This window comes from Mustela nivalis, assembly GCF_964662115.1.
Source record: "Mustela nivalis genome assembly, chromosome: 4".
NCBI classification, from domain to species: domain Eukaryota; kingdom Metazoa; phylum Chordata; class Mammalia; order Carnivora; family Mustelidae; genus Mustela; species Mustela nivalis.
Genome location: NC_139023.1, coordinates 22,728,950 through 22,755,401, shown reverse-complemented (window position 1 = coordinate 22,755,401; position 26,452 = coordinate 22,728,950). Strand labels below are relative to the sequence as shown.

The 26,452-nt window shown below is 35.7% G+C and overlaps 2 protein-coding genes across 9 annotated transcripts in view; one reads left to right on the top strand and one right to left on the bottom strand.

The window, feature by feature from the left end:
- Positions 1-266: 266 nt before the first annotated feature.
- The window catches only part of PPAT (phosphoribosyl pyrophosphate amidotransferase), a 37,751-nt gene continuing 11,565 nt past the window's right edge, over positions 267-26,452 (bottom strand). Inside the window, exons 2-12 of one of the 4 annotated variants that reach the window (XR_014311148.1) lie at positions 11,925-11,991; positions 11,098-11,304; positions 8,757-8,869; positions 8,518-8,663; positions 7,885-7,957; positions 7,181-7,332; positions 6,649-6,776; positions 4,904-5,125; positions 3,793-3,913; positions 1,245-2,720; positions 267-1,134 (exon numbers count right to left, since the gene is read on the bottom strand). Coding sequence is in view for 1 of the 4 variants with exons in the window: in XM_082728619.1 (XP_082584745.1) it covers positions 2,524-2,720; positions 3,793-3,913; positions 4,904-5,125; positions 6,649-6,776; positions 7,181-7,332; positions 7,885-7,957; positions 8,518-8,663; positions 8,757-8,869; positions 11,098-11,304; positions 11,925-11,991 (1,426 nt within the window). In the remaining 3 variants the exon portion in view is untranslated. Of the gene's footprint in view, positions 2,721-3,792; positions 3,914-4,903; positions 5,126-6,648; positions 6,777-7,180; positions 7,333-7,884; positions 7,958-8,517; positions 8,664-8,756; positions 8,870-11,097; positions 11,305-11,924; positions 11,992-26,452 lie in introns of all 4 variants that reach the window. The other 3 variants (XR_014311149.1, XR_014311150.1, XM_082728619.1) reach the window with 3 other exon arrangements.
- Positions 13,582-26,452, top strand: part of PAICS (phosphoribosylaminoimidazole carboxylase and phosphoribosylaminoimidazolesuccinocarboxamide synthase) — a 48,344-nt gene continuing 35,473 nt past the window's right edge. For 3 of the 5 annotated variants that reach the window (XM_082728610.1, XM_082728609.1, XM_082728607.1), the window contains exons 1-4: positions 13,582-13,978; positions 18,990-19,076; positions 20,994-21,428; positions 23,214-23,303. In XM_082728610.1, the coding sequence (XP_082584736.1) occupies positions 13,597-13,978; positions 18,990-19,076; positions 20,994-21,428; positions 23,214-23,303 (994 nt within the window). In that variant the 5' untranslated portion in view covers positions 13,582-13,596. The remainder of the gene's footprint in view (positions 13,979-18,989; positions 19,077-20,993; positions 21,429-23,213; positions 23,304-26,452) is intronic. The other 2 variants (XM_082728608.1, XM_082728611.1) reach the window with 2 other exon arrangements.

The window sequence follows — 26,452 nt, the reverse complement described above, 5'->3', positions numbered from 1 at the left end:
TCCCACTAGTCCTTCTGCAGAGCTTGCTAATATTATAGTGCTTACTTATTAGCATTACATTTGAAATAACATTATGTGTCCTTTCTACTCAGCCAGGAGTTTTTTCCTGTTCATAAGCAATGGCCTATTTATTGAAATGTCTGGATCAGAGAGATAAGATCTGACTAGCTGGTGTCAAGAATGAAGCGTGGATGTCACTACTACTGTGCTATTCATTATAATGCAGTAAATAAAGGTCACTATTAAAAAAAAAGCACACACGCATATTTAAACACACTTATTACTTATTACATGTATTTATCACCAACGCATCACAATGAAGTCACAAAAAAGTAGGCTTAGTTTAATTCACAATAAAGATCCTGTGAAAACACATTTTTTATCTGTTTTGTGATTTTCAATACTCTGCTTATTTTAATTTAAAGCAGTTAAACAACATTTGAGAGTATATGTAAAAAACTGTAATTTAACTGACTTCTGAAACTTGGGAAATAAAAGGTCATGATGGAGAAACATTAAGAAATTTGTAGAATTACCAAACTCTCACAGTACCATATTCCTTTATAAAAGCATCTCAGTAAAACAAAATAAAAACAATGGGAGACAAAAAACTATGGAAAACACAAAAGTCAAATCAGAGATTTTGGTTTAGTACTTTCCCTGAGTCTCTTGTTTTTAAAAATCAAATGTAAGTGAGGCCAATTCAAAATTGACCCACAGGTCTTGTCTCCTCCATGCTGATGTGAAGAATACATTTAAGACAAGAGGCTATACACTCAAATGGTCCCAGGGCTTTATTCAAATGCCAATTTGCTTATGTCACTGCCACAGGGTTATGTGACCCGCTACCGCCCGCTGCATATGGGCTTAAAGAACTGTCAAGATTTTATCTTGGCCTGCCACACATAATATAACATATGAGACTATATACCAAATGAAGACAGAAGATTTCAGTTATTAATAAATATTAAATTTCTAAATGGATTTGGACACTATATACATCAAATTAAGGTAACTTAATAACACAGAAACAAACACCTTTATGTTTTAAAAAATCTCACATAAACAGGAGTTGGGGGCAGGACAACTTAAAATTTTCAATCTCAGATGTTATAAGAAAACACTTTTAAAAAACTGTGTTTCTTAAATCCCAATAAAATAAAAGTAGAAAAAAGTGATAAGGTGATGCTCAGAATTAGATGGGCATGCTAATTCCAAAATAGTTGTCATCTCGATTCTTAAACAAAATTGGCCCCTACCATGTTTCTACTTGATCATTTCAACTATGTATATATATTTATACATATATGTGTGATATATGTGTATATGTTTGCAAATGATCAAGCACTTTATTAAAAGAATATAATTAATAAGGATAAAAAGGTTGTTAGAATCTAAAAATTTATTTTTTACTTCAAATGTACTAGGTTACTTGCTGGGCTTATACTATAAGGGCACTAAGTAGTATGAATCATACTTTATAGTCAAATGTAGGAAAACTCCTTCCATCGACCTGTTTTTAGAATCATTTTTAAGACATCTCAAAGACAGATGGCAAAGCACTGCTAAACTGTATGTCTCCCTTTATCAGAACGAAATCTCAATTTCAGAATAACAGCCAACATTTCAAAACCTAATAATCATGCACTATCTTAAAATTGAGGCGTGAAATGATTCTAACCTCCAAAAGTATGACACTTTTTCATATTTCTATAATTTTTAATCTTGCAATATAAGTACCCCGTTGTACAGGCGGGAAAAGCGAGGCACAAAAAGGCATATATTTGTAAGACAGGGAAGCCAAGGTCAGAACCACACTGAGAACTCCAGGAACCTGACACTTTGGGGATATAAAGGATTCAAGGTTTGCATGAAATGTTCTATTTAACTCATGTCCTGTTTGCATCATACCACCTTAGTCTAAACTCCTTCTAACTCTTTAAAGCATGGACCTACCAAATGCCACTTACCTCCGCCTTCTCTGACCAGGTAAAAAAGGCTAGCCAATGTTTGTGCGTTTCAAAGAAATAACAAAAAACAAAAGAAACACCAATGTTGTAGTATTTTACACAATTAGCAAGGTTCAATTATGAAAATATTCCACAACTGAATTTCAATAACTTTCAAGAAACAGTCCACAAAATTCTCTAAGAATCTGTGGGAAGGTATAGTGCCTGGCAATACTCACTAAAACAGAAATTTACCTATTCTTTGCATTATTGTTGCTGATGCAAAATTAAATGTATATGATCTCAGAAGTGGTAGCCCCAAAGTACTAAACTACGAAATAAAAACTGAAAGGATCATCCAAATTCCTAGATAACACCAAAATATTTATCTAGGATTGTTAAAGAAAGCACTTTGGTACTTTTCTCAGAAATCTCAAAACTTATAAAGGTAAACATAAGCATGTGGCATTTTACATCATTTCAAGGAAGTAACAGTAAATGGATAGGGTGTTAACCACCACTAAAACTTCTTGACCAACTTTGTATCTTAGAAAATCGTATCTGTCCCTACCAGCTACCATTCCAATTCCACAGGGTATTTTCCAGTGAGACAAGCTGTACAATGACCATTCTTTTCAAAGCATTCCAGACCATTCCCATTCTCTTGAATCATAATATCCTGCTTTTCCACTTTCTGTTTTTTAAACTTTACCCCTTCTTGTACAGATGAAACCAGTCCTCCCACTGACAGATATACAACACTGTTTGCTCCTATAGGGGAAAGAGAGAAAAAGGAAAAGGTCATTACACTTCCTTTGGAAAAGATGATCTGCCTCAAAAGATAACAGTTACAAACAGAAAAACTCAAGCCAGGATAAAAATTCCTCCTTTAGCTTCTTTAAAAGGAGGAGGAGGAGGGAAGGAGTAAGTAATAAAACTCTGAGCCTTTATTATTTTTTAAAACATGAAATTGGAATTCAAGGAAGAATATAATTTAAAATAACAGTAGAAGCTTCAAATCTAGAATGCATTCAGAAAGCTTCAGGAGTAATTTTCTTGATTACAAAATAGACTCTGAAGTCAGGAAAATCTGGGTTCAATTTTAAGCTCAAGGTCACTTACTTTTCCTAAGTCTATTTTTTAATCTATAAGATTAGGGAAACATTGCCTAACTGTAGAGTAGCCACGATATTATTATAATAATATAGATATGTTCCCGGCAAAGGGTAAATGTTCACAATAAGGTATCAACTGCGTGATATTCAAAATATTTTAACTGGTAAGGCACAGCCATGTTAAAAGAAACACCAGCCGTAATCAAGCAGTGTGGAGGTACCAAGGTACACCGGCTAAACATCCGTGTAACATTTAAATAGTTAATCTCACCTAATTTGAAAAGCAAATGTCTTCTCCAGGATAACCTAGATCTCCAAGTCTGCTGACTTCATTATCAAAGATAACCCTATAGTACCTTTTCACTTTCTGATTTGTACCCACATCCAAATTATTCCATTAGAATCTGTGGTAAAATTGTTTTTGTTTTTCTTGGGATCTGATCTCTGGAAAGCTTTAACTAAAATGCCTGCTGTTCCCTCTACCTGGAAAGCTTTTCTTCCTTTTCACTGGATCTCACCTTGGCCTAGGTCTCCAGTATAGACTTACCATGGGGTCTATACATACCAGGTACTCTCATTATTCGGAAGAGTGTTCAATATCTGCTCAACATGTCATACAACATGTATTTTTAACAAATACTGGACACTGCTTTTTCCTACAAGGGTAAAAACTGATAAGCTTTGGATTTTCTCTGTGAAAAAAAGCTTAGAGAAATTTTACTACCTACCCAGATATTTTGCAAGATGTTCAAATTCAGGTTTATTGGCAATAAGCTCTTCTTTTGTTGGTATGTTTATTCCCATAAAGCATGGATATCTAATTGGTGGTGAAGCTACTCTAATGTGTACCTTGGAAAGAAATCATTTTCACACATTATTTTAACATTTGTTTTAAGAATAATCATGCAAGGGGCGCCTGGGTGGCCCAGTCAGTAAGCAATTTGACTCTTGATTTGGCTCAGGTCATGATCTCAGCATCATGAGACAGAGCTTCGATTGGAGCCTGCTTGAGATTCTCTCTCCCGCTCTGCCCCTTACCTCCCTCACATGCTCTCAAGCTCTCTCTTGCATTCTTAAAAAAAAAAAGAAAAAAATTCTGAAGAGTTAATCATAATAACAGTCATAAAAAAGGTAGAAACTCACAACCACAATTACCTTTTAAAAAAAACACCAATCAAACTTATTTACTTTTTAGAGAGAAAGCGTGCATGAGCGGGAAGGGCAAAAGGAGAAGGGACTCTACACTGAGCGCAGAGCCTCATGCTGGGCTTGATCTCACGATCCCCGGATGGTAACCCTAGAAGAAACCAAGAGTCGGATTCCCAACTGACTGCGCCTCCCAGGCGTCCCTGATAATCACAATTATCTTTAAAAGCTTTGTAGAAAGACTGCCATTGCTTTCCATGCCACTTCCTCCTAAAACAGACTTTAGTTTTGAATCCATTCAACTATTAGTTATAAAGGACATTTCTGTAATTGTAGTTTATTTTTAAAAATCACTTCTGTAATTAGAATTACTGAGACAGTGAGTTAGAATAAGCTCTGAGATTTAAAAATATAACCCAATGTGGCAAATTTATTACAACAGGATTTGTTCTGCATCTTCAAAAAGACAAATACTCTAAAAATTTAAAAAGCATTCTATTTTGTGGCTTTAGTTTTGAAACTACATATATGTTTTCCAAGTTGCACATAGTTATTACTAAAACAACTTATTTGAAAGATGACAATTAATTTTATTGAACTATCCATTTTCATTCACTGTACTACACTGCAATTTTTATGCCAGTATCCTATGGTTAATTATCGACACTTTAGGATAATTTTAATATCACTTACCTCTTTTGCGCCAGATTCTTTGAGCAATTTGATTATGGGTGAGATGGTATTGCCTCTTACAATTGAATCATCTATAAGAACAATTCTTTTGCCTTTAAAGTTGTCCGACAATACTCCAAATTTTTTTGCAACACCAAGTTGTCTTAACCTCATGTTTGGTTGAATGAAGGTTCTTCCTACATACCGGTTTTTACACAGCACTTCCACGTATGGAAGCCCACACTGATAAACAAGAAATAAAAGGACATGAGACCCAATAGAGAACTGTAGGTTCCTATTTTCTCTAGGTCATGCTTCCATTATGATATGTATACAAACATTTTTTAAAAATTTTTTATTTATTTGACAGACAGAGATCACAAGCAGGCATAGAGAGAGGGAAGCAGGCTCCCTGCTGAGCAGAGAGCCTGATCTGGGGCTCGATCCCAGGACCCTGGGACCATGACCTGAGCTGAACGCAGAGGCTTTAACCCACTGAGCCACCCAGGTGCCCCATGTACACAAACATTTTAAATTGGTATTCTGAACTCTCCATCAACAGATTACAATTTTCCTTCACTATTTAAACTACACAGAAAAAAGGCAAAAAGAAGAATCATTCAAAGTAATATACTCATTATATTTTCCACCAATTCGTGGGAAAACCAATTCATTTGCCAAGAGTTTCAATGCTTTTAAACAAATATTTCTCTGTTTTGGAAGGGAACACTAAGTATGTGAAGACATGACAAAGGATAAATCACTGTCAAAAAAATTCATAGCAATTAAAAATTATCAGCAAGAAATGAATTAAAACCAGTATACAAAGGATATGCTTTCTGAGGAGGCAGATGGTGATTTATCCTTCTTTCAAGGTAATACCAATCTAAAATGTATGCATATTATTTCTTTTAAAAACAAATAACCTAAACTTTTCAGTGTAGTGAATGTTGAGCAGGACACCCCAGGATCGCTATAGTTACATAATCAACCTAGTTATGAAAAATGAAATTAAGCATAGTACTAAAAACATTACATAAAATAAAATTTTAAAAAGTTTTAGAAAAAAAAAAGTTTTAGAAAAAAGGAGTGCCTGGGTGGCTCAGTCAGTTAAGAGATCAGCCCTTGATCTCAGCTCGGGTCTTGATCTCAGGGTCATGACTTTAAGCCCTGCATGGGGCTCCGCACTTGGCATGGAGCCTACTTAAAATAATTAAATTTTAAAAACCTTAAGCAAAATGAACATAAATGGCTTTATTATCACCCATACTAAACAGGAAACAAATATACCAGGCTACTTCAAGAAATGGGTTTTAATAATAAGTAAATATTACCACTAAATTCTATATATATTCAGGATGATATCTTTTTTTTTTTTAAGATTTTATTTATTTATTTGACAGACGGAGATCACAGAGAAGCAGGCAGAGAGAGAGGAGGAAGCAGGCTCCCTGCTGAGCAGAGGGCCCGATGTGGGGCTCGATCCCAGGACCCTGGGACCATGACCTTAGCCGAAGGCAGAGGCTTTAACCCACTGAGCCACCCAGGCGCCCTAGGATGTTATCTTTTTAAATGAAGGGGATCATTCTGCAAATCTTTGGGCAGACTCCACTAAAACAGGGCCATTGAATGAAAAGGCTGGAAAGTAACTCTATAAAGGACCCAACATTTTCTTTTTCTTTACACTATATTGGTTTCTCTTTATAAACAAGGATTTCCAATTTCAGAACTACAAAAGCATTTCACTACATGTCCAAAGAACATACCTTTGCTGCATAACCAAGAGCAGCAGGGGTAGCAGATTCCGGAACAGTGCTAACCAAATCTGCATCCACAGGTGCTTCAATTGCCAGCTGCTGACCACAACGATATCTTACTGTGTAAACCATCTGGTCTGGAATGTTCGGGAAAGGAAACGGATTATTTTTTTCTTAACATGGTATTATTTTTCTAAGAAAATTAGCTTGTTAGAATGTTGTACATGGAGTATAAGAAGTAAAGTAAAACATATAAAACAACTAAAGTGGAAATAGTTAAACTGGGGAATTCACTATTCAAAAAAACCTAGCCTTAATACACATCTGAACATCATAATCCTTCCTTCTAAAAAGGAAAACAAAACCAAGAGTCAAATGAAAGAGAAAAATAGCCATCATATGACTTGTAGGTTCAGTCCCATATCCACAACAGAGAGCAGTGTGACTCTGAAGAGCCAGGTAAGCCTTCAAACCAAGAACTGCCAAATTTTGATGAGGTAAATGTGACACTTATATAAAAAGCTAAAGATATTTTATTTACCTTCAAATATACTATCTGGTCTTGCAAAATAAACATATTCAAAGATACAAAAGGCCACTGGGTTTCCTTCAGACCTTGGTATAACAGCAAGAGTTTGGACACTACGTTTGGTTATTTCCACGATTTCTCCAGGCAAGACTTCACGGTAATATCTTGGGAAACAATGTGAAAGAAAGAAGACTTTAAATAAACCAGACCTTAGGACTGATAATAAAATCTATTGTAAAGTATACACCAAGTCCCTGCCCTTATAAAGGAAAAGTGGTTCCATTTAAGAGATGGTTTAAAAATTAAAAAGTAATATTCCTCCAGCAGTAAATCTAATATGTTTATCTTTTACCTCTGAAGTCTAATTTTGAACTTTGAAAAATAAAAGCCCTAAGTTTTACTGAGTTTTGGAAGAACAGAGGCTAAAGAGAACATTTTATTCTGGCTTAAATTTTTTGATTGTTACTATTCCTTGAGGAGATTCTTGAGTCTTCCTTTCTAAAAACAGGTCTCACGGTATTGTGAATACAAGATGGCAATTTCAGAATTAGAAGGTATTAGAGGAACACTAAAGTCAGGGTAACTGCTAAATACAATGTACCTAAGAAACTGCATTTATAGATATGTCTTCTTACAGACATCAGAGAGAAAACTTTCATTTAAAAATTTTTTATTGATATGGAAAAAGTGAATATGCTGAGTGAAACAAAACTTACCTTGCACCAATTGATAAAAAGCTACAAGATTCTGAAGATACCACCCATCCTTCTGTTTCTGAAGATTTTTTCTCTGTAAATCACAAGGCAATTTAGTTAATAGATTTAAGAAATTTTACAAGAGGCTACCTACTTCAAGTGAACAGTTAAACACCAAATAGATAAATTTAAAAACTATCCATTTCCACAACTTTTTAGTCCATTTCTACAACTTTAAGAGTACACGAATCTAACTAGAACTTAAATAAAAATTTGAAAAGAAAAAAAATTGATCTTCATTCAACTTGAGCCAAGGATAAAACTAATGATACCAAAATTCTTTCAAAAACCGATTTCAATGTCTCAAATAGACATCTAACAAGTCAAAAAGAAAATCACTGAAATCATAGCACAATCAATGAAAAAGCTGAGCCAAGGCAATTCAGACAAGACAAAACAGGAAATGTCTATTAAATTCTTTAAAAATGGCTCATCCTCAGAAATACTCAAGGAAATGTATTTTAAAACCTATCTTTTCACTTGGTTCCTTCTCACTCTTAGACTTCCAATGCCTAAAGATTTGAGGGTGTGCCAACAGTAGGACGACGACCTGGGAAAGCACTATGAAATTTTATTTCTTCTGAAATGCATTACCTTTATCATTTATATCAGATACAGGCATAAGACGTCCAATGCATAGAGGACGATTTCCGTAAGGATCTCTTACTGCATAAATAACATCTCTGTGCATTATAAGCAGGGAGTATGCTGTGGGTGCTTCCTTCATTAGGTTTTTAATCCTGGAATTAAATAATTGAATGAATAATTCCAGTTATAAACACATGTAAGACAGAGCTCTCATTACCAGAGCTATGAGCTTAGTCTAGTTTTACCTTGCTACCCAATCTGGGGTGCCATCTTGTTCCTGAGGAGGTGTATACGCCAGTAACTGGGTAATCATTTCGCTATCAGAACTTGTTGACAAACCAATACCATGCCGCAGAAGCTATTTAGAATGGAGAAAAGTGTAATCATTAGAGGGAGAGCTCCACCCGACCCTTCTTCAACCAACAGCCCACAATTACACAAGAGATCAGGCATCATGTGAAATTTCAGTTATGAAAATCCTGCATTCTACTAATGACATGTATACAGTAATGCGGAAGCACTGCTGGAGGCAATGGGAAGTCTCTGAAGCTTTATTTATGTATGTATGTATCTATGTATTGATTAATTGATTGACTGACAGAGAGAGAGAGACAGGCAGGGAGGGAACACAAGCAGGGGGAACAGGAGAGGGAGAAGCGGGCTTTTCATTGAGCAGGGAGCTGGATCCCAGGACTCTGGGATCATGACCTGAGCCGAAGGCAGACGCTTAACGACTCATACACCCAGGTGCCCCAGGAAGTCTCTGAAGGTTTTTAAGCAAGAAAAAAAAAGTGTGCTAGGAGGCATAAAGAATAGCTTTTGAAAACTGAGTTTGAAGGAACGTAGACCCTCCATAAAGGTGGGGGAGAGCAGAGAAGGCACAAGGATTTGGAATTGTGATTCTAACATTTTCAGCCCTTGACAATCCTGGCCAATACGCCACATTCCCTTAAGAGTGGCATACTACAGTGGGGCCTCTCAAGCCAGGTTTGCTGGTTGCAGTGCCAGTGGCTACCCACTCCTCACGGATTATCACTGACAGACGAGAAGAAAGGAATTAACCATACTGAACAATTAAGTGTAGAAGATGTAATAAAAGTTGGTTGAGTGCTTTCATGATGATTGCGAGGTTCTGAGCAAGACTGACCAGGACTAGAACGTCACCATCGACATGTACAGGCTGAGTTTAAATTCATACTCTACAACATTTTCAGTAGTCAGCTAAATGTGTAGAAGTGAAATCCAGCATGTGGGTAAGGGGTTATGTCTACAAAGAATGAGCTAGATACTGTTCAGAATCGAACTTTTGGTGGTTATCTCTAAGCGATGGACTTTTTTTTTTTTTTAAGTAAGTTTTACTTCAATATTGTTTTTTTTTTGGTATGAATTAAAAAGATTTTTCATTTGGGGGCAGAAAAACATTTTATTATCACTATAATACTAGAGCCTAAGAAGAGGGCAGAAGAAAGCTCTGGGAAATAACTAAAGCTAGAATTAAAAATAAAAGGACAATGATTGGTATGGAAGCATGGGTCTAGGTATTTTCCACCCACCAAAATTCACCATCGTTTGACTTCTCTCACTACTTAACCCGTGTAAAATGCCTGGTTCTCGAATGCTAAGGAGACAACTGCGTGTGTAGAACCATCCTGTTAATGAATGCCACCTGAGGTTTTATTTGCAATGTGACCAGATCAAGATTATTAGGATAATAATCTTGGTATTATTAATAAAAAAACTTGGTATCCATAAATGAATGGCAAAAATGGATAATTAAGCTATCAGGAATATAAATATACCAAATAACTTTATTTTTTATTATTATTACTGTAAAGATTCTATTTATTTGACAAGAATGCTGGAGAGAGTGAGAGAAAGCAGAAGCACAGGGAGCACCCAAGGGAGAAGCAGGCTCTCCACTAAAGCAAGGAGACCAAGCAGGACTCGATCCCAGGACCCCAGGATCATGATCTGACCTGAAGGCAGACACTCAACCAACTGAGCCACCCAGGCGCCCCATACTAACTAATTTTTAAAAAAGTAAGATGAATTGACGAATAAAGGTATAAGCACAAATTAACACAGAATGCTCCAAATAACATGCTATGAACAAAAACAGAACATAAGGAAACTCTCTTTGCCTTTTCCCCAACCGGTTTCTTATAAGTGTTTCTAAATCACTTTTTCTTGTATTTGTTATCTTCAAGTTTATATTCCATTTTCTTCTTATGCTTTGGACATAAAGACAAAGCTAAAAGGGACAAGAAAGAGTCCATAAACCCTAATTTCTGTTTCTAACAACAACCATATATTAACTTTTCCAAATCTCTGTTCTAAAGCAGCACATCAGAATCACCTTGGAAGCATATTAAAATGTAAACTGACCACCCTCCCACCCCGGAGTCTGGGGAGATATCTTAGAATCTGCAATTATAACAAGTAGCCCAGGTAATTCAAATACAGTTGTCCTTTGCAGTTAGGTAACAGGTGGCAACAATTAGAAAATATCCTGCACCAAGGTTCCCCAATACTTTCATTTCATGCATTTATCCCAATCATGAAAAAAAGCATTAAAAAAAAACTTACCTTTTTTCTTAATTGAGCAGCATTTACCAATTCACCATTATGTGCCACAGCTATTTTCCCATGAAGTGTTTCAACAACAAAGGGCTGACAATTTTCTAATTCACAGTTTCCTGTAGTGGCGTATCTTGTGTGTCCAATTCCAAGGTTTGAAATATATAATTTCTTCAAATTGTCTTGAGTAAAGACATGATTTACAAGACCCATTCCCTTGCAAAGTCAAAGTAAAAGCTCATCTTAGACAAAAAAAAAAGTAGACTTGTGGCCCTAGTCAATAAAGACACAAGTTTCTGCTCAGGCAATCCCAAATTAGACAATTCACTTCACTTAATACCTCTATGCTACAAATTCTCATTTTAAATAAGGACTAATCTAATTGTAAGAACAATAAGACATCTCTTTAGAAAAAAATTTGAGGTGAAATTCACATAACATAAAACTAACCATTTTAAGGTAAACAATTCAATGGCATTTAATATAGTCACAATGTTGAAGTTTGTGTTTTATGAGATACTTTTCATTAAAACATTGAAGAACAAATGTACTAAACAATAAAATTTGTCAAATACAATACACTAAATCAATTGCATTTTAAAAATTCAAAGCACGTTTAAGTAAATGACCTCCTTCACTGAGTCAGTCTAGTAAACCATCTAGGAAAAGAAACGCGGAAAGAAACGCACTCTCATTTGACAAATGGAAAGGGCTGATCCAGAGTATGACTTCTATATGCAAATCATCTGTTCAAATTTCCTTCCCCCACCAACATACTAGGTATCACCTGGCTATTGTTATTTTTATCATCAACATTTCATTATGTTCAAATATACCTTGTGTGTTTTGAATGTTGGTACTGAATTCCCATCGCTGGTCACAATACCAGCACTCTCCTGACCCCTGTGAATATAAAAAGGCATCAACTGTTAAATATAAATTTACCTCATTGGTAAGCTTCTCTATGAAGCATACTTTTCTCAAGAACATCCAGGAACTGACGACACATTGCATGCTAGTGCTACTTCCACTCGTGATGATGTGACCAGCCAGCCGCAAGTGATATTGTCTGAGTTCTAACATGCCAGGCACTGTCGTAAGCATTTACATGAATGATCTGATTGACTAGGCTCTCACAACACTCCTTTGAAATAGATACTATGACTATAATTCCCATTTTACAGATAAGGACACTAAAGAAACAAAAGTGAAGTAACTTGCCCAATGTCACACAGAGAGTGGTGGCACAGCCAGGATGACAATACAGTCTGACTACAGAACTTGTGCTTCTAATCTCTGTACTACGTGACCTCTAAATAAAGTTGAGTACATAGATGTAAATGGAAATCTCCAAATAAACTAGCAGGTAAAATGCCTAGTGGTGGGTAATACAATCATGAACAAAATTCATTTATTTTTGAGGTTTTTGCTTTGCTTTGCTGAGCTTTCCACTTTTTTCCCAACAAGTATCTATCACTTTAGTTACCACAAAAAAGGCAAATATTGCTTCTAAAAATCCTAAGCTGATTGGGTACTTTGCATTTCATTTCCTGTGTTCGTATTTTTAGGTGATGATATAGATTAGAGAAGAAAGCCAAAGGCTAGGCCAGAGGTAGCATATAACATATAAGACTTAAGAGGATCTGTACTACTGTGGAGTATCAAATGATAAAATAAAGGTTCTAAATGCTACACAATTTTTAATAGTTCTGAACAAATGATAAAAATATCAGATGTTTATTAACAAATTTTTGTCCCAAAGAATATACATCAGGGTGGAAATAAAAAGTAAATCTTTAATATATGAATGTACACATTATTAATTAATACATTGACTTATTTGGTAAAATAGATCTTTTTCTAAACTACATGCTATAGTTATTTTGGCATTTTAATAACAAGAAAAACTACAACATTAAGTATGCCTACAAAGTAAAAATCTAAAATAATTAAAATTGAAATTTTACTAAATTATCAATACATCAAATAGACATGCATAATACTATACACCCTGTAAGACTGGTCCATTTGTGACACAGGATTTCTTTAGTGAAATGATGTGGTCTTTAATATTAACCTGTGCTAGAAGACTAAATGATTTGTACCAGAGGGGGAAAAATTAATGTTAGCCATAAATCTTAGGGCAGAATGAACCTCTGCCAACCACTTTTTTATAATTTTTTAAAAAAATCAACAATCCTTTAGTAAGCCAGAGTACATTATGTAAGAAAAGAAATTTAGAAAATGGTTTGCCTTCCCTTTCATCTCAAGGGCAATTTCCCCTTAAGGCTGAAATGGAAAAAACGTTAGGAATCATTTAGGTCCAGGCTTCTTTAATCACAGAGCCTGCTTATTTGGCAGTTTCTCAAGTTACTCCCCTCAGGCAGCTTGAACCAGTTAAACTAGATCTTTTCAGCTCTTTGGAGCTTATTGACAACCGGCCGTCTGGTTTCCTAGGAAACAAAACCTTGGCTAGAAATAGTGAATCATTTCCAGGTCACTTTCAACATGGAGAGTGGAGCAGGAAAGCACTGGACTGAAGAAGAGGTTAAAGCTTTGCTAAGTGTCTGGGCAGAAAAAAATATACGAAAACAACTTTATGGAACCCTGAGAAATAAAGGAATATTTATTTACATTGCTAAAAGGCTGCAAGCACTAGGAGTATACAGAGATTGGAAACAGTGCCGGGCAAAGTACAAAAATCTCAAATATGAATACAGAACAGTTAAATATGCCCATAACTCTGGAGACAGCTCTAAAACTATGAAGTTCTTCCATGATCTGGATGCGATCCTGCAGTATGAACCTGCCACACAATTAAGAGAGGAAGATGCAAATGACAGGTGCCTGGCAACGCTGAGCCAAAGTGCAGCTCCAGGGACCACTGAAGGTAAAAAGAAAAAGTAGCATTCTTTTGTTTTTACCTAACAAACTATAAGAGTAGGGACTTCCGAGTCCATATGATAAACATAGCCTGGAATATCATAGTTGAGAAAAACAACTGACCTGTTATGCTATTTTGCACAAGGTAAAAATTTTAAAGATTAAATACCTCCACTTTTTAAATCTGTGAAATACTTAAAAAAAACACACTGAAACAACATTAAATGCTTAAAATAATTAACAACATTAACCACTAATGCCAACTCTCCTTAAGCAATACCTGATATGTTTTTTTGAAAATAGATTAGGTTTTGAGAGTATTTCAGGTTTTAATTTTTTAAGAATGGCAAAAGGAAAAAAAAAATCTAATATATGCTCCGCTGTTGTTTCTCCACAGCTCCAAACAAGATAGAACTTTCTGCTCTATATTTATATTCCCACTTCCTAAATTTATCAATAAAAGCACTAAAATACTAGGAACTAATAAACAATTTCATTATTCGTTTGGAAGAACAGTTCCATTTAAACCATCAGTGAAACAAAAACAGATTTGATAAATGATTTACGATATTAAATGATTTAGATATTAAAACAAGGTTCTTGACCTGCTGTGTTGTTAAGCCCCATCGTAATTACGTAGAATTTGCTCGGTCTGTGGAAGCTGAATGTAAGACTAGGGAAAGTGGGGGAAATCAGTGGCAGTAATGAGATACCTCCCATAGCCAAAGTCTTACAGATGCTATTTTTTTTTTAAAAGATTTATTTATTTATTTATTTGACAGAGAGAGAGATCACAAGTAGGCAGAGAGGCAGGCAGAGAGAGAGAGGAGGAAGCAGGCTCCCTGCTGAGCAGAGAGCCCAATGTGGGGCTCGATCCCAGGACCCTGGGATCATGACCTGAGCCAAAGGCAGAGGCTTTAACCCACTGAGCCACCCAGGCGCCCCCAGATGCTATTTTTAAGAGCAGAGTTGTTCAATTCAAAATTTCAAATACCTACTGTCTGCAAAGCACTGAGCTACGTGCACACACATTCAATGATGTGTAACACCTCAGAAAACAGGGCACTGGTGAATAAATGCAACACCCAAAAGAAAATGGTTTAAGTAGTAGAAAAAAATACCAGGTGAGAAAGGGGGGTAGGGTAAAATGACAGAAGCTGAAGTTAGGTTAATTTGGTTAATTAGGTTAATCTGAACTTTATGTTTAAAGCTCAATAATCATTTGGTAAAAAAATTCACTCCACTTAACATACTCCTTTACGTTTCTGGGACTATACCATATTCTGAGAAAGCTTTACAGTCATCGTCAAGTTAAACAGCAATAACATTATTTTATTCAATTAATCATCCTGCACTCTTCATCATTTAAATGCTATATGAATTTAAATGCTATATAAATATTGATTAATGCTATATAATATTGATAAGTAAACCACTCAGATTCTGAAAAGCTTTGAATTTAACCAGAGGTTGGTCTTGGTGTAATAAAGATGTGGGTTCTAATAACTGCAATTTTTTGCCCCTCTCTAGTGTCACTGAGTCTCCTTGCCCACCCTCTCTCTTACTCGTGTGTGTGTGTGTGTTTAATCTCCACTGAACAGGATCTCCTTCTAACCCATTTAGGTGCCCCTACAGCTCCAAAATCTCCACTTTCACTTACAAGCAGAGGGCCCATAATTAACAACTTAACCTTGTATGTTTAAGGTATCTCAAAACCCAAATCCTAAAACTACACTCTTTTCCCTCATTTAGAACTGGTGCCCCTATAAATTGCTTCCACCTTAATATTACTGTATGTCCAATCACTTAAATAGAAACATTTGAGGTGCCCTTGACCTTTGGTTAATCACTAAGTCCTTAAAAAAAAAATCTACTGACATGTTTCATTATTTTTTCTGTTCCATTCTCTTTGCCACCATGCAGAACTTCATCTATCACATGGTGTATTAAGTTAACCTCTTAACTGGTCTCCCTACTTTGCAGTCCCTTCCCACATATCCACAATGATGCCAAGATTTGTTCTTTAAACTTTTTAAATTATAAAATTACAAGCACATTAGCAGTTTGTTTACTTTAATAATAATCTTTAAATTATACCCAGAACTAATTATAATTCAGGATTAAATGTTACTTAATGGTTCCATAATATCTGAGTGCATAAAGCAGAGTTTATATTTGCCCCCTTTATAATTAATACCTTTTGTCCATAATTAACATTATTACTTTAGGAGAGACTATTAGAAGTTCAATTGTTGGTCAGGAAGGGTATCATTACTTTGAAATAGTGTTTCAAAAGAACTGCTTTCTAAAAGAATTGTACTTTAGTAACAATTAGACTGTCCCTTTTTTTTTTAAGACTGTCCCTTTTTATAGAGAACCCATTCTATGATCATATCAGATCACAGAATCTGGTGGAAGTGGCAGAGAGACTTTGCTAATTTAACAAATAATGAAGTATGCTAATTTAATAACAAATAACTATCTATGATGGTATATGCAATAAATAACTTATTTTGCATTTGTTTAATTGCTAGTGATATGTAACAGTCTTCTATATGTTTATTTTTACAAATTAACTGTTCATGTCAACTGAGGTCTTAGAAATTGCATGATCTCTTTGGCCTTACAGATTTGGCTGGATTTTTTCAAAAGTTTTTAATTAAAATTGCTAATGCAAACAGTCTTTTTTAAGGCTTAGAAAGCCCTTTCTCCAGGTCTGATTCATTTATAATGTCTTCCGGTTTTTCTATGGTGGAACCAGGAGAATTTTTATTGGTGTATGGAAAACTTAAGAAGGAAAGAAAATGAATGTGCCTTTTCCACTGTTGGGATCAACCTCATTGAGTGGTAAGGACAGAGGATCTGGTTCCCTTTGTTAGCCAGCAGGTAGCCTGACTGAGCCTTGGCAAAGGACTCAAATACAAACTCTTAAAAGGCTTCGTGTTCTGGAAATTCTAATCATCCTCAAGCTCAGAATACCTTTGACCTACTGTTGCTCCTGGATCACATTCCTTCAGTGACCAAATTTCCATTCTATTTCCCTCCTCTTACTTGATACAAATGCATCAGGAGTAATGACTTAAGGGTTTCAATTTAAAACCTCCAGAGCAAAAAAAAAAAAAAAAAAAAAAAAACAACACCTCCAGAGCATGGGACCCTTGCATACAATTTTGGGACTGATGCTAAGAATGATCAACCTAAGAAAAAAATACTCCTGAAGAAGTTGGGAAGAAAGCTTTTCTTTTGCACTCTGGCCTCAATGTTTAGCTCTAGGCTGTTTTCAACCAACATAAAACTAGGCCCTAAATCAGAGTATCAAACCCTTATCTTCCCTTACTGTTCTCAACAAACCTCACACGTTACATTAACTAGGTACATCATCTTCCACACTTCTCTTAGAGAGAATTCTTATGTAACTACAGATTTTTAGTTTTCATATCACCAGCTGTATACCATTTGAAAACAAAAGTGCTTCCCTTATTTTTCATTTGTTATTCTATTTTAAAATAGGAATCCCGAATATTATCTTCAAGACGACAAACATTCCTTTTTTTATTCTTTAACGGAATATATCTAAATAATGAACTGATTTTAAATGTTCATGCGATTAAAATCATGCCTAATATTTGTTCTCCTAATAATGAAGTAAAATAGAATGCTATTTGTGTTTTTTTTTATTTTTAATTTTTTATAAACATATATTTTTATCCCCAGGGGTACAGGTCTGTGAATCGCCAGGTTTACACACTTTAGAATGCTATTTGTTACTGGTAAAACAAAACTGAAAAGAAATAAGGAAATGATGAATAATAAATCTTTGATTCAGAAAGTTACAAAGGGCAATCAAAATGTACTTAACTACCTCTTGATCAATCTTCAGCCTCACTGTAATTATGATTTATCTTATGTGCCAACTGAATCCAATATTCTATGTTGGGTTCCTTTGAATGACGTATTTTAGTTTTCCCTCACCTTCCTCATTTGATTACTTTAAAAAGTGGTCTCTGCCTGATTTTATGAAAACATCCAAGCCATAAAACCAGGAGATCAAGAGGGGATCATTTTCATTTTTCAAGGTTGGCATGGCTCTTTTAAGTGACATATTCTTTGGTCTACTTAAACATAGATTAATTTCTGAAAAGTTAGTATTTACCAATAAATTTTAGCTATTTGACCAAATATGCCAATTAAACAAGGTTTTCTGATTATCTCATTATAGGACCTCTGTTTTATATTGCTACTATCATTTATCAAGTGTCTATTATGTTAAAGTACCTAAATTACAAAAATAAAGAAAACACTTCATTTTTTTCCCCCTGAAAAAGCACAAGCATAAGGAGGGGGGTGGCAGAGAGAGAAGAGAGAGAGAGAATTATAAGCCGGCTGAGGCTCCACTGCACTGCTCAGTGCAGTGCCTGACCCAGGACTTGAGGATCTCACCACCCTGACATTGTAACTTGAGCTGAAATCAAGTCAGATACTTAACTGACTGGGCCATCCAGGCACCCCAAGAAAACATCTCACTTTAAAAAATGTAATTTAATTTGAAAACAAACCATAATCATCTCTAGAAACATAAAATTAGCAAACAAGTCTAGTGGAAGTTCAAAATAAACCATGTCAGTGGACAGAAGAAATTAAATTTTTCTTTATATAGGTAAGTATTTAAACCATATTATACCACTGTCTATTACATGGGGTGCCTGGGTGGCTCAGTGGGTTAAAGCCTCTGCCTTCCGCTCAGGTCATGATCCCAGGGTAATGGGATCGAGCCCCACATCAGGCTCTCTGCTTGGCAGGGAGCCTGCTTCCCTTCCGTTCTCTCTGCCTACTTGTGATCTGTCTGTCAAATAAATAAATAAAAAATCTTAAAAAAAAAAAAAGTGTCCATTACAAATCTTCAATCCTTCATGAATATGGTCAAATTCAGCTCAAGCTACTAGCATTCCCAGCAATTATTAATTCAATTTTTACCTTCCTTAGAACTTACTCTAACAGGAATTCTATTCTCTTTCCAGGCAACATGTCAGTTACATTAGAAGATAAAGAAGACCTCTCAGGAAATCCTTTACTTTTGGTTTCTCATATCAGACCAATGGAACTAGGTATAGTATCGTGGGTTAAAAATACAATGAAACTGATCAAATTCCAAATTGATTGGTTTCTGAGAAACTTCATGACTTTTCCTGATAGAAACATTTATAGGATTATCTTGTGTTTCCCCCTATGTATACTTAAAAAAAAAAATCATTTCTAAAATAAGTGATTTTTTAAAATTCCATAGTCACATTTATAAAATAAATTATTTCTTTAACAAAATGTAAATTGCCTAGTAATGTTAGCCTTCAAATTCACAACCTTTATTCTTTAAGCATAATAAAGAATATAATGTTGAAAATTATACATCGTAGGTGCTTAATATTTAATGAACATGTCATTTTGCACTTCTGAGGTCCAAGACAAACAGAACTCTACATTTTAAAGTAAATAGTATCAAATCAATGAGGTCAAGGACAGTTTTATTCACCCAATTCAAGTCAACATAAATCCCCATTCAGCTTCTAAATTCTTACTGAAGGTTGTTAATTCAAGCAAGGAAAAATACTGGAAAGCATTTCAAAACAAAAACATTAAACACACCACAAAATAGAAACAGTTCCCTATATACTTCAGGAAAATGCTAAAAAGTGTTTTTTAATGACTTACATTATAGATAGTGAGGTTTGAACTACCTTTTTTATTAAACATAAACATAAATCTGAGACAAACACAGATGTGGTTGTTTAAATAACCAGTATAACCTCAAGTAATGTCATTACCATAAAATGAGTTGCAAAACTGTGCAAGAGATATAACCAGAAGGTACCATGCTAGGATTTCTAAGTGGGGACATTCTACCGAAGGCATTATGGAATTTCTGACACACTATCTTGCATTAAAAAAATCTAATACTGGGGCGCCTGAGTGGCTCAGTGGGTTAAAGCCTCTGCCTTCGGCTAGGATCGAGCCCTGCATCCGGCTCTCTGCTCAGCGGGGAGCCTGCTTCCTCTTCTCTCTCTTTGCCTGCCTCTCTGTCTACTAGTGATCTCTGTCTGTCAAATAAATATAAAATCTTAAAAAAAAAAAATCTAATACTTTACATAAAATGACATTTGGTCTTTGGCCAATGGGACATCTTTTATTTTCATAAGGGAGTTAAGAAGCACCAGTTGTTATAATGTGATTCTTTCCAACCCTTTATTCGTGCATCGTCTTGGTTCTTAGTCCTGACTGTGCACTAGAATCACAATATGGGGATTAGGGGTAGGAGTAACAGCAAAGTAATCATTTACAAAGGCTCCCCAGGAGATACTGATAGTAGCCAATGGGTGTAGCCATCCTCCTTTAATCACTGGATTAAAGGAGGAGATTAATTGCTTCCACCTATCCTATCACAGAACAAAAAACAAGTAAGAGCTGCCCTCAATGAGCCATTTTCTAAATGTATTGCTTTCTGCAAGTAAATAATACAAAATTATATATTCAACATTCAGTATATAGTGATATACACACCACATACCAAAGGAGCAGGATAGAAGAATAAGAAATGACAGGGGAAAAAAAGATGATCAAAATGTGACCAATTAGGGGCACCTGGGTGGCTCAGTGTTACAACCTCTGCCTTCAGCTCGGGTCGTGATCCTGGGGTCCTAGGATCAAGCCCCACATCGAGCTCTCTGCCTGCTTCCCCCCACCCCTCTCTGCCTGCCTCTCTGTCTATTTGTGATCTCTGTCTGTCAAATAAATAAATAAATCTTAAAAAAAATGTGACCAATTAAAAACACAACTTTTTAAAAGCCAGTCACTGTCATGGTAAGAAATAGATTCAGGTTCTGTATTTCATCTCCCCATTAGTTTCAGAAAAAAGCTAAGCTATGATTGCCTAAGGAGAAAATTTCTTTGTTTACTAAGGTTACATCTGATTACTTATCATTATGTATGTAACCTATGTACATATCTCTTTCCCTCCCCATCTGATACAGGTAACTCTACATCATTTATGGAACCCTGTATTAATTCACCTTTTATTCCAACTATAGCAAATGAAGGAGGAAAACACTGGACTGTACCAGAAGTCAGGGCTCTAATTGGCATCTGGTCTGATATAAGTATACAACAACAACTAGAAGGAACAGTGAGAAATAAAAGGATATTTGAACAAATTGCTGCCAAGCTTCAGAAATTTGGAATAGAAAGAGACTGGAAACAGTGCAGAACAAAGTATAAAAACTTAAAACATGAATATAAGATTGTAAGAATGGCTCAAGACCAAGGCATAACTAAGAGTATGAAATTTTTTACGGAGTTGGATGCTATTTTGGGACACAATAAAACAGAGAAATCACAACAACAGGAATTCCAAGATGAAAAACAAGCCAACGGATGTGCCAATGTAAAAACAGAAGAGAATCGAACAGGTAGGAAGGCAAAGAAAAGTAATCTAAACATCAGGTCACATTATATGAAAATTTCAGTAGCATAATAACGTGAATATAATCTAAGTTAAACAGGTTTCACAAGCTAAAGGTTGAATTTATCATGAAACATATTTTTGTCATTTTATTTTTTATTTTATTAACATATAATGTATTATTAGCCCCAGGGGTACAGGTCTGTGAATCATCAGGCTTACACACTTAATGAAACAGATTTAATGTATATGCAATCTCCTCCAAAACACAGAAAGTAGTATGAAGTTATGGATGAAATAAAATTGATTTCCACAAGTTTAAAAACAGGCCAATTTTGGGGTGCCTGGGTGGCTCAGTGGGCTAAGCCTCTGCCTTCGTCTCAGGTCATGATCTCAGGGTCCTGGGATCAAGTCCTACATCGGGGCTCTCTACTCAGCAGGGTGCCTGCTTCCCCCTCTCTCTCTGCCAGTGTCTCTGCTTACTTGCGATCTTTCTTTGTCAAATAAATAAATAAGACCTTAAAAAAAAAAGTAGACCAATTTTACTAAGGTAAAACTGCCATTCTAAATGGCAGAAGTTAAAGCAAATTTTTCCGCAGTGCCTCGGTGGCTCAATGGGTTTAAGCCTCTGCCTTCGGCTCAGGTCATGATCCCAGGGTCCCTGGATTGAGCCCTACATCACAGCTCTCTGCTCAGCAGGGAGCCTGCTTCCCCCCCTCTCTCTGCCTGCTTGTGACTTCTGTCTGTCAAATAAATAAATGAAATATTTTTTTTTTAAAAAGGTTTTTCATAGTAACTGCTGTAAAATTGAGTTAGCAGAAAAAGAACATTAAAGAACTTAGAAAACCACAAAATCCATGAGAATGTCTTTGAAGTAAAAGTTCTTCTGGGACACATCATAAAGTTCTTTAAAATGAGTTTAACCCAAAGGATTGAGAAAGAATACACACAGAGATATAACAGCATGAAATAAACTAGATGAATTCTAGACCAAGAGTCAGGAAATTGAGGTTCTAGCTCAGTCTTTGTGGAATCTTGAACCACGTGTCTCCTCTTGAGTTGACAAGATGTTCTTAAAGACCTCTACTAACCATATGGTTTCTTAGATCATTTAATATCTGCCTTAAACAATGCAGTCCTAATTCTCAGAGTATGAATGCGTATCTAGCGGAAAGAGAGGCAATGACAGAGTTAGGATTGAGAAATGGTGGCGAGAAGACCTGAAATCTTTCGCTGGTGGAGAAGAAACTGGTCTGTTAGAACCACACATCTGTCCTGTTAAAATTAAAATGATTAGTGATAAAGTCGCCCAACAGCAGCAGCATGGTTATGTTCAGAGAGTAAATGCCAGAGATACAGCTGATGGTGATTCCATCAGTCATGTCAGAAAACCTCATTAAAGACTTAGAATACCAGGTATCTATAGGGACCTAAGACTAAAGATACTTATGGGTGGGGAATGTAAACTAGAGAAAAGCAAACAAGCACAGTATCTAGCATCAGGTTTTTAAAAAAGATTTTATTTATTTGAGAGAGAGAAAACACTAGTGGGGGAGGGGCAGAAGCAACAGAGAAGCAAGCAGACTCCCTACTGAGCAGGGAGCCTGAGGTGGACTTGATCCCAGGACTCTGGGATCATGACCTGAGCTGAAAGCAGACTTTTCACTGCCTGAGCCACACAGACACCCCCATCAGGTTCACTTTAAAAGTAAAAATAACATATTAGAGTTTAAAAACACTTCCTGAAAGAAAATAAAACCAAACCACCATATATCCCACTATATTCCCACAGTCATTGCTGGAGATGCGGCTGAAGATGACTTTGTTGGTCATATGTCAGAAGACCTAAGAGAGGGAGATGTAAAACAAAGTCCTGCTACAGGTAAAACAGTATTTTTTGTTTTTGTGTGTGAAAAAATATATAACATGTTATGATATGATGTTGCTATCGACTGAACTATGTCACCCCTAAAGTCATACCAACATATGTAAGAGCATTTGGAGATGGGGCCTGGGGACTTCGGGAGGTAATTAGGTTTAGAGATCATGAGGGTGGGGACCTAATGAAGGGTTTTATGGTTTAATTACATTTGATGTGTAATATATAATGAGATTCTATAATAACTAAGATATCATAAGAACATACATACAAGCTTATTAACATTATATGAAGAGTAATACTCATATTTACAAAATACAGAAATGGAAGGTGAAAACTGTTAGTAATGTTCCCTATAACTGTGATTTTCAAAGTGTAGCAGCCTCACCATCATCTGGGAGCTCAGGCATGCTTAAGTTCGAGAAACACTGTCCTACGGTACAGGGTACTAAAGCGGTGAAGGAAAGTAAGTGCTTTCTATATGATGGTTTGTCTTTTACACAAACCAAAATGAGTAATGGGGGAATCATCATGCCCCAAGCAAAAGCTTAACTAGCCATCACACACCTCATACATAGTCTTTTAGTTCAAAGCTTCATATAGGCTTGGACAAAATCATACTGATTAACAAACCAGGTAATCAAATTCCCCACACTCTTGGCAAACTTCTTTCTCTGACTTATCAGATACGATAGATTAAAAGCTCAGTGGGCTTTTAATGGTGAAGAATGGTGAAGGTGAAAACAGGGAGAAATTAAGGAGACTAATTAGATAGGAACATGCAGCTGACTAGGGGTATGATAACAAAGGTGAGCAAAACTCTGGGCTCCTAAGGTTCTCAGGGCATCACAGCAATGACCCTTGTCACTAAAAGTAAAAAAGCTCAAATGAGACTGTGTTTAATAAGACAAAGATTTCCACGGAAAAAATTAAGAACTTTAGCATTCAGAAGATTTTAGCTTGTTAGTCCCCTGGACTCACTTAAGTACAAATCTCAAGATAATTTTTTTATATGTGAAAGGAAAACATTAAGTCAAATATAAACTGAAAGTATTTTTTAAAATTTTCTGGTATGTTCATATGTTAATTTGGAATATGCTTAAAAGGGGTGCCTGGGTAGCTCAGTCGTAAAGCGTCTGACTTCCGCTCAGGTCATGACTGGGATCAAGCCCCACACTGGGCTCCCTGTTTGGTGGGAAGCCACCTTCTCCCTCTCCCTCAGGTGCTCCCCTGCTTGTGTTCCATCTCTCGCTGTGTCTCTCTCTGTCAAATAAATAAATAAAATCTAAAAAAAAAACAAAACTCAAAACAAAACATGGGGCAGCAGGGTAAGCTCAGTAGGTCCAATTCTTGATCTCAGCTTAGGTCTCAGGGTGATGAGTTCAAGCCCCGCACTGGGCTCCATGCATGGAGCCTACTTAAAAAATACACACATAAAAAAAAAAAAATACACACATATATATATAAAAGCAACAACACAATAAAGTGATGAACATTCATGTAAAAATAAGTAGAAGTTACTTCATTTTGACTTCATAATTGAATTGCTATTGCCCCATATTGTTAACATTGACACTTAATGTTAACCATCTTAAATATATGCTATAAGATTCTTACTTCAAATAAATATCTAACTAGAGCTGTGGAACTCCTGGATTCTAGACAACTAATTAGTTCCCAATTTAGAACTCAAGGAGATTCTGGCCTAGGGTGTTATAGGATGTGTTCACACATCTATATTTTTATAGAAGATCGTCAAGCACAGCCTGGGTTGAAAACCATAACTAGGTTGTCATATTTAGAGAGTAAGGCCAGCAGAGGGCTGAAGAAAGTAAAACATAAAATCCAATTTGATTCCATTTAGGGAAGAAAAATTATCCAATTCCAATGATCACTTTAAAAAATGCATGAGTAATGCAATATGAAAGAAGTTAATCACTGGGAAGAATCACAGAACTCCTGGGCTATGCCTACCTATTACAATAAGTAAAAAGAAATGGCCCATGAAAATTGAATACCTACTTCTTTGGATCTAAAATAAATTTATTTTCTCCCCGCCTGAGGCATAGGCAAGAGATGATAAAAGGAATCAGAAAGTTAGCAGAAAAAGGACTGTCTACCGAGGAAATCTGTGTTTGACAGTCTTATCAGTTACTTGTCTCTTCTGAGTAAACCTGACTTAATTCATATCCAGTATCAGTTGCTATTTATATATGAGGTGGAATTCTTCAATATCTTTGTATTCTCGTAAGTCACCACTTTCAAGTATAGGCAGTCAAAAGTAGATCAATTTTGGGTGAGTGGTGCAGACGGACATATACACATCCTATTGGAGGTTACTCTTATCAGCCTAAAAAATCACAAGTGAAAGACTACACTGTTCTTTAAAGAATGATCTTAAAATTATCTATTTTCTTTTTTGGCTGTGGTAAAATGTATTTACAAAATTAAAGGGCTCACTATCCCCACAATTTCACAAAAATTAACAATGTGATGGCCAGCAGAGGGCACTAAATTATCTATTGTTAGATAATATTGTTAGATGACGTCAGAGGCTATGCCAAGTTTTTTTGTTTTCTCCAGTTCATTTACTATTTATAATGGAACAAAAATTGGAAATAACTTTCTTTAAAATGAAATATTTCAAACACTTATGTACATTTTCAATACAATTTGGATAATCTTAGCGGTAAATTATAAACTATAATGCATGCATTTTTATCACATGAACCATAATATTAAGACCCTTTAAATTATTTATTTATTTATTTGACAGAGAGAGAGAGAGAGAGATACAGCAAGAGAGGGAACACAAGCAGGGGGAGTGGGAGAAGGAGAAGCAAGCTTGCTGATGAGCAGAGAGCCTGATGCAGGGCTCAATCCCAGGACCCTGGGATCATGACCTGAGCTGAAGGCAAACGCTAATGACTTAGCCACCCAGGTGCCCTGAGAAACTTTAAATTTTTAATCCAATAGAAGATCCAAATAAAGACTTGATTGTTAAAATTTCGGAAAACCCCAAAATTTTAAATGTACAAAAAAAAGTTGAGACTTAGGTAAGGTGATAAATTTAAATACAGGCAACTTTAAAGGTATGAATTTTCTAATTATTCCTTTTTATATTTTCACAAACTCTTTAAGGAGCTGTGACA